This window comes from Cricetulus griseus, chromosome 5, assembly GCF_003668045.3.
Source record: "Cricetulus griseus strain 17A/GY chromosome 5, alternate assembly CriGri-PICRH-1.0, whole genome shotgun sequence".
NCBI classification, from domain to species: domain Eukaryota; kingdom Metazoa; phylum Chordata; class Mammalia; order Rodentia; family Cricetidae; genus Cricetulus; species Cricetulus griseus.
In genome coordinates, this window is record NC_048598.1 from 183,026,238 (window position 1) to 183,042,630 (window position 16,393).

A 16,393-nucleotide genomic window follows, 5' to 3' on the forward strand; every position below is an offset into this window, starting at 1 on the left:
TATGTAGCCGAAGCCTGTCCCTGCCTTCCCAGTGCTGGGATTAAAGGCCTGAAAAGTGGGCAGTTTGACCAAATACCCTTTTTCCCGGCTGGGGACCCCCTGCCAGACTGTCTTCCTGATCTGGTCCCTCTGGAAGAAGACAGCTTCCAGAGAACCTTGATGTCTTATCTCGACAGCAATGAACACTCTGTGTGCTCTATTGGTGTTTCACTGGGGTTCCCTGACCCGAAGCAGTGACACTGCGGTGCAGGCTGTAGGGTCACAACCGATATCTGCCTCCTAGGTGCCAGGTGGGTCCGGCAAAGCCCTCTCCTTACGTATGCTGTTCTGGCTTCCATGTCTGCGTTAGTCCTGTGTTCAGCCCTCGGCCCTGCAGGCGCCCAGGAGCCTCGCGAATGTGCAGCTGGGGATGGCCAGGCCAGGGCCTGAGGGGACCAAGGAAGCTCCCTGGCGGTGTAATTATGCTTGGTGAGCAAGCTAGGCTGGGAGGACAGCATTCCAGGAGCAGAGCACGCTTAGCTCCGAGACCGGAAGAGAGAGGTGGAATTGTGCAGAGCGCTGGACTTGGGCCACCTTCGCCTGCAGGCAGAGGGCACTGTGCAGTCACAGGCCAGTGTGTTTCTTGGCCGGCAGGGGGAACCGCCTTGTCGGCGTGTCGACACAGCCCTCGCCAGCACCTTGAAGCACTGCAAACTGAAGTGTTGCACAACCCAAAGCTTGGAAGCCTATGAGACTCCCAAGGAGAGGTAGGGTTGGCAGGACCAGCCTCACTACGAGAGGAGCAGCGGGCCGTGGAGTACAGGGAGGCCAGCGCCTTGCAGGATGCAGAGGAGCCCCGGAGTGACCGCAGGGTGGGGTGGCCAGGACGGGGCCTGATTTCAGTGCAGGCAGCAAACTTGCGTAGGAAGGGGCCTGCGGTGGGTACGTAGCTGGAGGAATGGGTAGCACTGTCAGCACTGGGTCCCGAACCTGCCGACCCAGCGGATTCCTGGAGCTCGGCGGCCCGGGACCTGGCACCCTCCCAGGCGCCGCGCCCTGGAGGCTCCGCGATCCCTGCCTCTACCGCTAGGGGGCAGTGCTGGCCGCTGCTCCGGGGCGCAGACGGGAAAACCGAGGCCACGCCTCGCCTCCACCTCCCAGACCGAGATGCAGGACAATGCTGCCCCCCTTGAGCTCTCCGTGGCCCCCAGGGTCGGCTGAGCCGGCTGGACGCCCCTCCCTGCCCTGGGCCCTTGTAGAGTCAGTGAAGAAGCAAGCGAGGATGCGGGCCGCGTAGGTTGCGGGCGACTGCAGAGCAATGCTGCTCTCGAGGGTAGGCTGGCACGCAGGGGCCGCTGGATCGCTAGGATTTGTCTGAGTTGTGTGACCTGGGCTAGTCCTGCCCCCACCCCGGCCTCAGTTTCTTCTTCTGCCTTGCTTTACTGCCTGCTACCGCTACTCCTCGAGTCGGCAGCTCGGAATGGCACGATGTAAAAAATATAGGTAGCGCCGAAGACGAGGAGAGCAGGATCTGACCTTCTGACCCTGCGGTTCACAGTCCAGAGAGGTGGGACTGAGTCCTCAGAGCAGTTGAGCTCTTAGGCCAGCAATGCTCTCAAAGTCACACAGCCCCGCAGGAATCCGGGGTCAGGTGCTGGGAAGGTCAAGAGGGGGTGAGCTGGCTTTCTCCTCCTAGCCTTCCTCATCTACCAACTTCCAGCCCCCGAGGGCGTCGGAGCTCGCATCTCCACCCCCGGAGCTGCCCAGCAGGTCTGGGCCCGGGTCAGGACCGGGCTGGGCCGCAGAGGCTTCTTTTCCCAGAAGCCCAGCTGTGCGCTGTCTGCATTCTGACACAGCTGGGAGGGAGAAATGACTACTTCCTGCTTCCAGCCCTGCTCCCACACTCCCCACTCATTACCTGTTCCCTCTCCTAGCACCTCAGGGTCAGCCCCACCCACCTCCATGATTAACTCTCTCCCCACTTAGTCATCTTCATTTACGGGGCAACTTCTACCTTCTTGGCAGGACCGGCAGGCTCCACCCTCTGAGCTGACCCTCAGAAACCACCACCTCCTAGGCTGGGTGGTTGGGGGTGGAGTGGGGTGGGGGTAGGTGTACTCCTTTTGCCAGGTCACTTCAGAAATGCAGCCATGCTCACTTCTGCGGGACAGCATACCTGGCAGAGGGAATAGCACCTGCAAAGGGCCTGAAGCCTGAAGGCCAAGGTTCTATGGAGGTGGGGTGGGGATAGCTTGGAGGAAAAGAGGGGTCCCACTGACTTTGGTTGTAGCAGATATATTGGGCGTTCTCTAGAGGAACAGGACCAATAGAATGTGTGTAGGCTATGTTGTATATAATTGTATATTACATACATAATTATAAGAGGGGACCCACTAGATTAATTCAGGGTTGAAGGCTGAGTAGGCTGAGCACCGCCACCTCGTGCTCAGTCTGAGAAGCAGGCGTCCCACTGGAGGCATTCCTACAGTATAGGATGGAGACCTGAATGTTTCCTAGGCGTCACTGTTGGATGGGCACTGAAGTGACGAAGAGACTAGCAATCTGTGGCTGTTGTCATCGAAGCACTGGGAGAGACTGAGACTGGAGGATCAGATCATGAGTTTAAGGCCAGCCGAGGCTACAGTGTGAGTCTGTCTCAAAACCCAAACACCGTGACAAACAAGCTAGCCTGCTGAAGGGACACTGGCTCTCGAGATTGGAGGCTGCACACGCTGGCTGGCTTTCTCCCACTTTTTTCTCTTCTCCCTCAAACCCCAAGACAGGGTCTCTCTATGTAACCCTAGCTGACCTAGACCCCCTTATGGAGATCAGGATGGCCTTGAACTCACAGAGATCTGCCTGGCTGTGCCTCCCAAGCGGTGGGATTAAAGATGCAGGCTACCACACCCAGAAGCTCCCACTTTCATTCCACCTAGGCCCCTAGCCTATTGGACTCTGCCACACACGCCCAGTTACTGACCCACAAGTCAGCTGGCACTGGGAATGCCCTCACAGACACACCAGAAGTTTGCCCGACAAATCTCCTACATGGCTCTCAATACAGTCTAGTTGCCAATCAAGATCAGCCCATAGCATCTTCAGGCTCCTGGGGGCTGAGGCTGCCCCTGGAAGGATGCCATCAGGGTATTTGGCATAGATGTCATTGGCTAATTATGGATATTACAAGTATGCTCCTTGTCCCCTAAGAAGTCCCCATGTCCACACACCAAGAGTCCTTAGTTCAGGTCCAAGGGCCTGTTTGTGGGGAAAACCAATGACATTTCTCAGAAATTTTGTGACAACTTACATCCCCTGGCCAGGGATGGAAGACCCTAGCCCACCTGTAACATGAATTAATAAATGACCCAGAGACTGATATTGAGGTTCAAACTTCAAGCTGAAGATCAGTAAAGCAAAGGCCATTAGCTTCTTACCTCTACCTTAGACTGAATGGGTTGATCCTGTCTCCACAAGCTCTCACCCAAGCCTCAAACTGTAACCTCTCCTCAGCATGTCTGGAGAATGAATACCTCTATCTTCAGTGTGGCTGGAGAATGATTGCCTCCTACTGAATACTGAAGGCCCTGCTTCTATCTTTTATACCCCTCTAGTTCTGGGATCTGTAACTGATCTGTTACTCTTTTAGACTAATTCAATCTCGTGTAGATCAGGGTGGCCTTGGACTCACAGAGATCGGCCTACCTCTAAATCCTGAGCCCTAGGATTAAAGGTGTGTAACATCAACCCCTAGCTTCTGGCTGCTGGGATTAAACGTGTGTGTCTGGCTTCGATGGCTTGTGGCTGACTTTGCTTTCTGAATCCTCATGCAAGTGTTAATAAATCATAAATCATAAATAACATATCACTGCACCACCATCTCCACCTAGTTTGTGTCTTGTGATGTGGACTTCTGTTTTGTTTTTGAGACTGCATTTCTTTGTGTAGCTCTGGCTGTCCTGGAACTCACTCTGTAGACCAGGCTGGCCTCGAACTCATAGAGATCCAGTTTCCTTTGCCTCAGAAGTGCTGCGATGAAAGGTGCCACCATACTCAACATGATGGGGACTTAGGATGGGAGGGACCACAGCTTTTGCAGTCCAGCCCCCAGCAGCGTTGTTCAGCATGTACACAGTGAAAGCCTTCCCTTCCTGGGAGGGAATAAAGGTATCAGGGTGCTGATGGACAGCTACTCACTCCAGAAAGGGAACCAATGGCATCAAAGTAACGATGCCACCAAAGTCCAACTTGGTGACCCAGTGAGTTTATTGGGGTTACTTACAAGAGCACAAGTGACTCAAAGGCAGCTGCATCACCAAAGCCTGCCCCGGCGTGCCCGATGACTCACAGGAGCTGCAAACTTTGATCTCCCTGTGCGCCTTGCAGGCAGCTCCCATCCTCAGCAATCCTCACTGCTTATAAAACACGGGGGGATGGCGGCCTTGTGAGTCTGGTACATTTTAGGGACTTCCTAAGGTTTCTGAGTTGGCTTCTTGAGTCCTAAGGGGCTTCCTCCAAGAGGTCATTCCTGACCAACAGTGTTGCTCTGGCCTTCCTGCCAGCCTCGGTCTCTACTGTAAAGGGACCTGCCTATTCTGACCTAGCTAGCACACAGGTAGTCCGTGAGATAAGGGCAGTGAGACAGCATTTTGTCAACAGGCCCTGTCTCTTTAAACACTTAATTAGACCAGTGACTGTTGACTATGTGGCTCTGTCAAAGGTCTTGGATTCCTTCAGGGACATACCCAGAAGTGGCACAGCTGGGTCATACGGCACTGTATGCAGTTCCTTGAGAAACATCCATATTGGGTGACTTCTTTTTTTGGTGTTTAATTGTTATAGTTCTTTATAGATTCTGGATATTAATCCACTCTCGGAACTCTTGGATATACAGTTGACAAAGACATTCCCATTTTGTCGGCTGTGATGACACCTGCCCCTCCCCAGGAGTTATTGGGGAGTATTATATTGCTATGAAATATTCTCCTATTGAGTGATGTGGTAGCCCCAGCCATGTAGGCAGAGTCTTTAGGCTTGTTTTTCTTTTAACCCTTTTTTCCCTGTAGAAATATAAAGAAGGAGCCTTGGGGCTGGAGCAATGGCTCAGGGCACTTGCTGCTCTTGCAGAAGATCTGGGTTCAATTCCTCCTCACCCACGAACATCTGTAGCTCCAGCTTCAAGGGGACTGGGCACCCTATTCTGGTCTCCACAGCCACCAGCACACATATGGTGCACATACATACATGCAGGTAAACACTCATACTCATAGAAAAGATAAGTAAATATTAAGGAAGAAATCATGGCAACTTAGTTTCTGGGGCAGTTTCTGGGGCCGGTAGGCCTGTGCCCATGGGGACCCAGTGGACCTTCTTGGTCCTCTAGGACAAGATTCTGTTTCCACTGGGCAGGAGATGTAGTGTAGGTTCTGTTCTTGCCTGTGGCTGACATGTAAGGGGCCACCTGCTGAGAAGACATGGCACTGTCATCACTATGCCATGAGAGCAGGAATGTCACAGCCAATCCCCTTATGAGTAGAGAGTTCTCTAGCTGGTCTAAGTAAGAAGATAATCCACCAGCTCATGAAATGGAAAAGGCTGGGTATTCAGACATGGCTGGATCCAGGAATCCTACAAAGACACAAAAGAGAGAGGCCTTGGCTCACACCAAGGCAGGAATGTAGGCTAAACAGCAAAAAAACCAAACCAAAACCATCTCTTGGGTACTTAGCTGATGCCTAAATCCTGTTTAACTATGTAATATCAGATATGAATTTGAATATGAAATTCAGGCTCAAGTGTGTTTTGAAGATTATTTTTAATTCTGAGTCTGTGTGTGTGCACATGTGAGTGTGGGTGCCTGCAGAAACCAGCAGAGGGAGTCGGGTCCTCGGGAACTAGAGTGATTGTGAGCCATCCAGTATGGGTTCTCAGGAAGAGCATGGGGAGCTCTTAACTGATGAGCACCTATCAATCCCAGGACTCAGTTCTTTTAGGAAACATTAAAGAACCACTGCAGTGAACACCGCATGCATAATAGCATGAGAACCAGCATTTAACTGGATAGGATGCCTACTAAAGGGCTGGTCGGATGTGAGGCTCTGGATCTGTCCCCAGCACTACAAACAAATAAGGTGACCTTTCTAGGCACTGCCAGGACCTTCCAAGGAGCCCCTTCTCTTTAGCTTGCCTGATGATGTCTGCAAGACTTCCCCCTGTAGTCCCCACCTGTCTGGTACAGGCTGGCTTCATGCAGCTCAGTTTTGGCCTGGCCACCAGGCAAAACAAGAGGTTGCCCATTTATGGACTCCTGGCACAGCTGCACGTCTTTATTGGCGAGTGTGTGTACTGCCTATTCATGCTGGAGCACTGTTCGGAGCTAGGTCAGCTGGCTTACAGCAGCGTTTTGTACAGCTGCGGCATGCCGTGCCTTTGCTGTGTGTATCAGACTCTTCTCTTGTAGCAAGTTCCTGTGTCTACCTGGTGTTTTCCTGTCTTTGGTCTCACTGACAGATCACACTGAGCCGTGAAAGACCAGTGGGATGGACCAAGAGGAGGATGGGCGGGCTGGAGCCTCTCTGCTCTGAGAAAGGTCCCGGGAGGGCAGAGGCTCACCCTTAAAGACCAAGTAAGTTTTGGTTCAGCCAGGTGGCAGAGAAACCACCTGGCTGAGGTGGGGACAACCGTGGGAGGCCCTCACCAACTCAGACTCCTGCTCCTCCATGCTGCCCAATGGGATGCTTTCTTCTTAATCTCATATTGCAGGGATGTGGCTGGCATCCAGACATGTGCAGTCACCTAGCCCATGTCCTAGGCTGGTGAGTGGCTGGCTATGAAGGACCCAGCAAGTCTGGCACCAGCCTCTCTGCGGTGTTGCAATTGTCTTCATTCTCCATATGTCTCAGCCCGCTTTATGCTTCCATAGGATGGCCCCTGGCTATGTCGGCTCCATGGGCCTTGCTGGAGCTCCGGCCAGGGAATACCTCCAGGTAGTCAGTGAATGGACGCCCCCGGCTCTGCCCCTTCTCACTGAGCAGATGACTGTGAAGACTAAAACCACGGGGTGTAGCTCAGTTGCCCTTGGCTCCATCCCCAGCGTTATATAAACTGAGCATGGTGTGTATGCCTGTAACCCCAGAGCTTTGGAAGCGAAGGCAGGACGCTTGTGAGTTCCAGGTTGTCCTACACTATGCATAATGAGTATGAGGCCAGACTAGAGTATCTATATCTCAAACTATATCTCAAAAAGAGTGAGTGGCTCTTGGGGCCCACTGCCACCAGAGGCTTTATGGTCAGTTAGCCCTTTATGGGGAAGGGGTGCAGTCACTGGTAGGGTATGCTTATGGTCCTGTAAACAACCCAATAAAACTCAGTGGGACACAGGCAGGCAGGCAGGCAGGCAGGCAGGCAGGCAGGCAGGCAGACAGACAGACAGACAGACAGACAGACAGACACACACACACACACACACACACACACACACACACACACACAGGTGTGGGGGCTGGAGAAATGGCTCAGTGGTTAAGACCACTGTCTGCTCTTCCAGAAGCCCAGGTTTGATTCCCAGCACCCACACAGTGGCTCACAGCCATCTGAAACTCCAGTCCCAGCCCTCATCTGGACTTCCTCAGGCACCACACAAGGGTGCAAAGACTCACATAGGGCAACACCCATACACAGGTAAAAGGGAAAAAGACTAGCAAGGGGATGAGGTAGGAAGGGATGTCTGGAACAGAAGGGACCGAGGGAGGGTAATGGGTGAATATGATTAATATGTCCTATGTACACGTGTGAAAATGTCACAGTGCAGCCATTATTATGTTCAATATGTACTGATAAAACATTATAAAAGAAACTATCAGAGCAGATGTAACATACTGTCCCTGTACCTGTGCCTTCCCTGGCATCCATGCTTGACATTTTGCCCCCACAAAAGGGCTATCTGTGTTCTAGCTGAGGCCCCTTCCCTCCAGGAGGGCACCGTCTTCTCAGGGCATCGTTCTAAAAGGTTTCCACACCAGGGCAGGCCACACGCACCCTCCACAGCTTTACAGTTGTGCTTTGAGGCTGCCTGTGGGCTTCGGTGAAGCAGGTTTCTCGGGGGGTGGGGTGGGGTGGGGTGGACAGACTCGTTAGGGCAGAGGAGAGCGACTCTCCTCACTGGGAGGAGACCTGTCAGCGCGCTGCACTTGGTGCTCACACACACAGCATGACTGGATGGTTGTGTGCCCGTGCGCACATCCACCCACACCCTCGGGCACAGCCACGCGCTGCTCAAGCCTGTTGTCTTTTACCTTATCTCACCCTCCCTGCCATCCAGTTCTGTCCCTTCCTCTACCCCCTCAGAAACATCTCCAGGCCTCTGCTCCCTGGGCCCTGAACCTTGTCCGAATAGGGTTCTTACTCCACCCAACCTTGGTGAAGGACACTGTGACCTATGTGTGGCAATGTTCCTGTCCCAGCTGCCTGGCACCCCTGCTGACCACACCTTCCTACTGAGGTCGCTTAAGCTTTAGGACCCCTACATCTTTTTTGGCTTCTGATGGCCTTTTCCCTTTGCTGGAAGTACTAAGTTCCTGCTTTGGACTTCTTCGCTTCTCTGTGCTGTCCCAGCTTTGTGTGGGTAGGCATGCACCTGTGTACATGTGCGCACACACGTGTGTGTATGCCACAGCTTGAGTGGAGGTCAGCGGACAACCCAAGGGAGTGAGTTCTCGCCTTCCATCATGCCCTGGGGTCCCAGGGATTGAACTCAGGACATCAGACTTGGCAGCAGGGCTGAGCCATCTCCCTGGTTCTTGAGTACAGTCTTTGTACTCATGGCCCCAGCTGTCCACCAGGCAGGCCTTCTCCCTGGCTTCCTGTTGCTATGGCTCTGCCTCTTCCAGCTCCTACCCTGGTTGCTCTCCAGCTTCCAGGAGCTCAGCCTGACGCTTTGGGCCTCTCCCCTCACACACCCAGACAAGTGGAATCCATGCAGTATGTGGCCCCGAGGCTGCCATCCCCCAATGACTTCAGTGGCTATGCCTTCTATGTCCCCTGCAGTTTGTCCTCAGCAGCTGGAGAGCCCTGAGAGAACAGGGCTTCTCTGCTGAGAGCCCTCCCGCTTAGTCTCCTAGAGTCCTGATCTAGCTCTTGCCTGCACTTTGTAGTCTCTTCTCCACTCCCCTCACTCTGTCCTCTCGGAGCACCTGTGGGAGTCCACCTGCCCACAGCAGCTTTTACCCTGGCAGGGGACAAGCTCTCCATGAGGAGGTAAGTGTGCCTTGGGCCAGGTCTCCGAAAACACACAGCAGGGTCAAAGGTCAAAGTCTATGCCCACTTAGCAAGACTTTCTCCTTCATCTCCAATCCCACCCCAACTTTGGGGTCTCCTCCGTCTCTCTGGGAGTCATGTTGTGCCCCTGTCCTAGCTGCCCTTCACTTCCCATACCCTCTAAAGAGGAAGTTACCCCTTCATGACTGTCTACTTTGTCACCTGGGTAGCCCTGAAGGGCAGCAATGACATGTCAGGATAGGGGTTATAGTTGGTTTTGGCACCATCTGGCTGTGGTGGGTGTGGGCAAGGATGTTCACAGCACTGGCATCCTTCATGCCAGGGCACGCGGCATAGTTTACCCAGAAAGCCTGTCCCTCAGAGCAGTGGGCAGGCCTGGAGGATGGGAGGTGTCAGTTGTCACAGCCTGCTCTGTCAAGAAGATCACTGAAGATGTCAAGTTCGATGGTGCAGGGTTCCACTTCTTACAGCTCGGGATAGGGAGCAGGGAGCCAGACAGGAGGATGAGGAGAGCAGGGAGGGAGACTCAACGGTGGGACTTGTGTCAAGTGGCCTCTCCAGAAAAAGCATCCACCACTGCCCAGGGCCAAGGCCTCCTGACCCTACCACTTCTTGACACAGTGGCACTGGGGACTTGGTTTCCAACACCTGAGCCCAAGGGACATGTTCAAGCCATGGCAGTGACCTTGGGGAAAAGGCAAGCTGCAGAGGGTAGGGACTGTTTAGTGCCATAATGGAGAAAGTTACAAAGTCACCTGCTACCAAAGAGCCACATGACAGGACAGCTGTCAGCTTTCAGATCTATCAGCCTATTGTCTCTCTCTTCCCCATGGTCTCACTATATGTCTCAGGATGGCCTTGAACTAATGGCAATCCACCTACCCCAGCCGGCTGAATGCTGGCTGTTTGTCACCATTGTCCGGCCTGCTGTTTCTTACCCCAGTTCACTGGCTCTCAGGGAGCCGGTATTATTTTTGTGTTATGCCTGAACTAACAAGCAAAATAACTTTCTCCAACTCCTCCTGTCCCTCAGACTGCAGTACACATCCATGCTCCTGCCTCAGCAGCTAAGGTCCACTGCACTAGCTGTGACCCACTGACCACTGGGCCACACCTCCTACTCTCTAGTTTAGGTTCCTCCTGAACGCCCCTCTGGAAGCGCCTTCAGCAAACCATCTGGACTTTTTGGCTAAATCCCTGTGCATATGGTGCTCCTGAGTGGTTGAGAGGAGGGACCAGACTAAACTTAGAGTCCTCCGGGAACCCCAGCTGGCAGAGGAAGTCAGAGGACAACACGGAGGAGTCCCTGAAGCCAAGTACCTCTGTGGTCTTGTAACCTGTGCCCTTTCACCCTCATTACACAACTGCTGTAGAAAGAGCTATGTCTCACCTTAAGCTCTGTTAAAGTAGAACTGGGTAAGGGGCCATGTGACAGCCCTGCGCAGGAGGGTGGAGGAGCAGCTGGGGGCTTCCAAAAGCCATTCACTTTGCCACATTCCCCATCAGATTAAGACATTCAGAAGAAAAAAGCTAGAAAAAAAAATCAGAGAAGACTTGCTGGAAGCTGACACCTAAGAAAGGCAGAGCTTGGACCCCTAGCCTAGTGTTCTCTGGCCCTCTGACTCCAGGCTATAACTGGCAGTTGCCATGGATCTCCTAGGAGTTGGTTTAGTCCTGAAGGTGACGCTGTCTTGAGGTGGTAGAGGGGTCTTGGTTGGCAGACTGGTGTAAACGTGTTCTGTCGTCTGGGTTACAAAAGTGCCTGTCCAGCAGGCTGTCTGTGGTCTCTCTGAACTTCAGAGCCTGTCTGCCTCTTGGGATTGCTTATCTGACCTTCTAGGGTACAGGGCTATAGGATGCCCCCAAAAGTGTGCACGTGTGTGTGAAAGTGTGGGTACACCTGTGGTTCTGGGCAGATGTCTGCTTGGGTCTTCTCAGAGGAGCCTGGTGAGACAGACTTCAGCCTGGTTAAGTCCCTCAGCCCCGGCCTTGGTGGGGCCAACCTGTCAGGGAGGCACAGAGGAGCCAAGATGGGGCTGCTAAGGCATTCTGGGAAAAGATGATTGGAGAGCCTATGAATGGACTTCTTCACCAGGGAGGTCCTGCCTCGGATAATGTGGCGGTGAGGGAGAGCCAAGGCCTGGTGTAACTATTTATTTTATTTTACTTATACTTTTATTTTTTTTTTTTCGAGACAGGGTGTCTCTGTGGCTTTGGAGGCTGTCCTGGAACTAGCTCTTGTAGACCAGGCTGGTCTCGAACTCACCTGGTGTAACAGTATGAATTAGTGCTTTTGGAATGGACTTTGGGCTCCTAAACGGCCCCAAAGTCAAGACCTCAGGCTCCAGGGTCCTTTGTGGCCTGCCCAGGTCCTCCTGAGTGAAAAGCCAGCTTCCCTCAAAGGCCCGGGATGGGACTCTTGCTCCCGCTGAAGAGCAAAGACAGCCACTTTCGCTGCACGCCAGGGAGGGAGCCTCTTTCTGCTGCCAGGGCTTGGACCGCACAGCCCAGCTCGGGCGCTTGCCTGGACTCGCCCCGCCCCCCCCCGCCCCGCCCTCCAGGCCCCGCCCCGGCCGCGGCCCCGGCCTCTCTCACCCTCCACCCCCGCGCCCTTAAGTTTCTCCGAAGTTTTCCGCGGGTCCCGCCGAGCGCCCCGCCCCTTCGCCCGTGACGCAACAATGGTGCAGCGCGGCGACCAATGGGGTGCGGCGGGGGCCGGCGGCGTGAGCCAATGGAGGCGGCGGCCCGGCCCGCGGTGCTGCCCGGCCCCGGCCGCACTGCGCCGCCCGCCGCCCGCCCCTGGGCCGCGCCGGCACCAGCACCGGGAGAGCCGGTGGCGGCGGGCGAGAGTGCGGCGGGCGGGCGGCGGCGGCTCTCTCCGCGCCCGGCGGTGCGGGATCTCCTTCGGCTGCACGGTGCATGGACGGGGCGCGCTCCGACCCGCCGTGGGCACAGGGTCGCGCGCGCGCGCGCGCGGCTGGGTGAGTCGCCCGCCCCGGGCGCCCCCGCGCGCAGGTGCAGCCCCGGTCCTGGCCGGTGGCCAGCAGACACCCGGGGCCTCCCCCGCGGCCGCCGCGGCAGAGGTCGGTCGGTCCTTGCCGCGGAGGGTCAGGGACGATCTGGCCGGCGGCCCACCCTCCAGTCGCGGAGCCGCGGCCGTGACTCTGCCCAGTGACGTGGGGCGGCCGAACTTTACGTAACCCGCCCGGCACCCCACGCGTGCCCACACAGTACCCCTGGGGCGCGGGGGCCCGGGCTCGCCGGGGCGCTGCAGTCATGGCATCGCCCCGAGGGGCGGCCGCCGCAGCCCACTCCACGGTGCCCAGGTCCTCTGCTACCCGGTTACCGCGAGTGGTCGTGATACTCGGTGTGGACGAGGCCCACTCGCCGTCCCTGGTCCCTGTGACCTAGGGTTTACTCTGCCCGAGGCGGTGGGGCGCCTGGACCGGACCGGGCTGGGGGGGGGGCACGGGGTGAGCGGCCAGGGCTCAGGTTGAGGCTGGCGGCCCAGGCAGAGGCAGGATTGAGGCCGTGGTCTGCAGTGTCTGGAATGGGCACCAGGCAGAACGCAGAAGACCTAGGCTCTTATCCTGGCCCAGCCTGACGTGGAGACTGACCTTGGACTAGCTTGTCCCCTACTGAAAGATGGGGTGGCATTACCGACCTCATGTGGTGGCTGCAGGATGGTGAACGCTCCAGTCCCTCGGTTGACTTCACCTTTTCTCTCCCTCCCAGGAGCTCATTCCTGATGGGCAGCAAAACTGTTTGTGGATGAAGGAGCCAGAGCCACTCCCCAAGTCTGGCTGTGGGGCGCACTGCCAGCCACGGGCCACCACTCTTCTTGCTGGTGAGGCAAAGTGAATAACCGCGTCTGTTGAATCCAGGGCCGCCGGCAGGAACCAGGTAGGTCTGACTGGGTAGTTATGTCCACTACCCCCTTGGAAAGAAGCCCTCGGGGTGCTCCGCCGGGGTCAGGGTAGAAGGGGAGTTGGCTGCGCTTGGGGCTGGGAGAAGGAGTTGGGTTCAGCTTGTATTTGGGCCTGAGTGGTCTTGGGTGTTACATGGATTCCTCTTTATTTGTGGTTGGAGGGACCTGGCTCAGGTGTGAACAGCTCCTCTTCTCTAAGGTCCCAGAGAGGCAGAAGGTTGGGAGACTGAAGGCTCCACCAGGTCCAGCCTTCTCTAGAAGAAGCTAGAGACACGGGTGCAAATGCAGAAACTCAAGCATGGTTCTGGGCTTAGGAGAGAACAGAACTGGGGGCAGCCGAGGCTGGGAGGGAAAAGGGACGTTAATCCCAGCACCCCGGAGGCAGAGGCAGGTGGATCTCTGTGAGTTCGAGGCCAGCCTGGTTTCCAGAGAGTTCCAGAGAGTTCCAGCATAGCCAGGGCAACAAAGAGAAACCGTGCTTCAAAAAACCAGATAAACAAAACAAAGAACCAAGGTCTGTGTGAGGGTGGGCGCCATTTCTCAGGCCGAGAGAGTTGTGACCAAAGCCTTTCACTTGGCCCCTTCGCCCCACAGGTTGGTCTGGGTGATGCCACCCATGCCTTGAGGCCAGGAGACACCCCCCCCCCCAGGCCAGCATGCCGTGGGACACCAGGCCCGGACGCAGTGCCAATGGCGGGCCTGAGGGCCCGGGCTCCGGCTCAAATCGCTTGCGGGTGCAGAAGCAGTGCCGGAAATCGTCCTTCGCCTTCTACCAGGCCGTGCGCGACCTGCTGCCCGTGTGGCTACTGGAGGACATGCGTGCCAGCGAGGTCTTCCACTGGGACGAGCGCGGGCGCGCGGCCGCCTACTCGCCGTCGGAGGCCCTGCTGTACGCGCTCGTGCACGACCACCAGGCCTATGCGCACTACCTGCTGGCCACTTTCCCGCGGCGGGCGCTCGCCCCACCTAGCGCGGGCTTCCGCTGTTGCACCGCGCCCGGACCGCACGTGGCATTGGCGGTGCGCTACAACCGCGTGGGCATCCTGCGCTGCATCCTGAGAACCGTGCGGGACTTCCCACTAGAGGAGCGCATGCGCCTCCTGGACCGACGTGGCTGCAGCCGCGTGGAGGGCGGTGGCACATCCCTGCACGTGGCCTGTGAGCTTGCACGCCCCGAGTGCCTCTTCTTGCTGCTCGGCCACGGAGCTTCTCCAGGCCTGCGAGACGGTGGTGGCTTTACACCACTGGAGCTGCTGCTGCGCCAGCTTGGCCGGGACGCCAGCTCAGCTCCCGCTGCTGCTGTGGCCTCCTCTGCCACCGGCAACGCGGCCACTACCAGCACCACTCCACCTGAGGAGCTGTGTCAGCGCCGCCTGCTGCTGCTTGACCTCCTGGTGCTGTACACCAAAGTGGGTGCCGCCAGCCCCGCTCGATGTGAGCTGCTGGGAGACCGGCTACGCTGGCAAAGGCTGCTGGGTGAGGACAAATTCCAGTGGCTAGCAGGGCTGGCGCCACCCTCCCTCTTTGTGCGAGCCATGCAGGTGCTGGTCACCACCATCTCACCTGGCCGCTTCCCCGAGGCCTTGGATGAGCTGCCTCTGCCACCCTTTCTGCAGCCATTGGACCTCACCGGCAGGAGCTAGACTCGGGCACCCTTGGCATTGTAACTGGGGACAGAGTGTTTTTGAGAGCATTGTACATGGCACTTTACATATATGGATCTCTGACTGTACGGAAGAATCCGCCTGGTCTGTTGCATGCATTTGGGGTAGGGCTGCCAAGTCAGGCAGGTTATCAGAGAGCCTTGGTTCTCCACACTCCTGCCCAAGGGCACTCAGCAGCCAGCTCCCTGCTCCCCTAAGGATATGGGTGAGGACCTGGAGTCCTGGGGAAGGTGACAGCTGACCCAAGCAAGGGAGGGGCAGGAGCAGAGGGTGGGGACTGGCATGGCTGAGCAAGAGGACAGAGTGTGCTGAGCCCAGGAGGACTGTGCAGCTGTGACCAGGCTCCTGTGCTGTCAGCTCAATAATGGCCCATGGAACTGGACTTGACCCTGTGTCCAGGGCTGAGCAGGCAGCTGTGGCAGGAGTTGAGTCAGGCTGTGTGTGTTTGGTAGCCTCATCTCCCACTGAATCCTAGGTTTCCCACCCAGGCCTGGAATTGGCCCTCCATCCCTTTTGCCCTCAGTCGGGATTGGCAAGTGCTAGCCCTGGGCTGTGCTCGTCTCTGCCATGGTACCTGCTTCACCACAAGCTTTGGGTTCCCTGCATCATGTCTTCTCATCAGGACCAGGAGTGCCTTCTAGGCCTCCTGCCCAGCCACAGGGATGGGCTCCTCACCCACTCACAGTGGGTGTCACATGGCGTTTATGGGGCTCCCGGCTGGGTGTTACCACCCTGGGCAAGTGTCTTGCCAGGCCTGGAGAGCTGGTTTCTGCTGGAACTTTCTGAAGATTGGAGGCTTGTTAGTGAATGCGCCATCATCTTTCAAGATAAAGGGACCCTGGCTGCAAAGCTGGGTTCGCACCTCGGAGCTTCAAGACTGAGGAGCAGGGCCGGATCACCCTGCCCAGGGATTTTGCTGGGCTGTGAAATTCAACCTTTGTGGCATGGGCTTGTGGGCCATGATGTGCTGCCAGCAATAGAAGCCAGCAGTCTGCCGAAGTGGCCATCCTGGCTGGGGTACCTGCTGCTCAGTGCTCCTGAGTATAGCATGCCTAGGGGTGGAAAGGTCCAGGGTCCAGGGCCACAGGAGGAGGGTGGGGAAAGCCTGGAGAGCAGGAGGGGTCCTAGACCTTGCCACCTCGGTTCTGGGTCCCATGGTTACTGCCAAGGGATTTTAGACCATTTTCCAGACCTGAAAATGTGACTCTCCCAACCCCCCACCAATTCCAGAAAGTGGGGCAAGAGGTTACCAACAGGTGCTGATCCTCTGGCAGAAGCCAGAGCCCCTGCTTCCCTTCTGCCTGAGCTACTCTCAGTCCTGGCAGTTGTGGGTGACAGCAGCTAACATCTTCCCCAGTCCCAAGTTTGACTCATTCAAGGTTCGTCCCCCTGGACCTCTGGTAGGTCCAGGTCCTTAATCTGGGATTTCCTTATTTGCAGGATATGAACAATGGCTTGCAGTAGCTCCTGAGGGAGCCCAGAAAGCCGGGTTCCTGTTGAGAGTGTTGACTGGTCCTCAAGTGTCCTTAGCCCAGAGCCCTTTGGGGTC

The 16,393-nt window shown here is 56.3% G+C and overlaps 1 protein-coding gene across 3 annotated transcripts; it reads left to right on the forward strand.

The window, feature by feature from the left end:
- Positions 1-644: 644 nt before the first annotated feature.
- On the forward strand, positions 645-14,917 carry Ankrd9 (ankyrin repeat domain 9). Of its 3 annotated transcripts, none has more exons than XM_027416622.2 (3): positions 645-746; positions 12,988-13,155; positions 13,775-14,917. In XM_027416622.2, the coding sequence occupies exon 3, from the start codon at positions 13,837-13,839 to the stop codon at positions 14,821-14,823; it is 987 nt and encodes a 328-aa protein (XP_027272423.1). In that variant the 5' UTR covers positions 645-746; positions 12,988-13,155; positions 13,775-13,836; the 3' UTR covers positions 14,824-14,917. The 3 variants fall into 3 exon arrangements, with proteins under 3 accessions (XP_027272423.1, XP_035301472.1, XP_027272421.1); XM_035445581.1 differs by lacking the exon at positions 645-746 and adding an exon at positions 1,156-1,312; XM_027416620.2 differs by lacking the exon at positions 645-746 and adding an exon at positions 12,023-12,233.
- Positions 14,918-16,393: the final 1,476 nt, after the last annotated feature.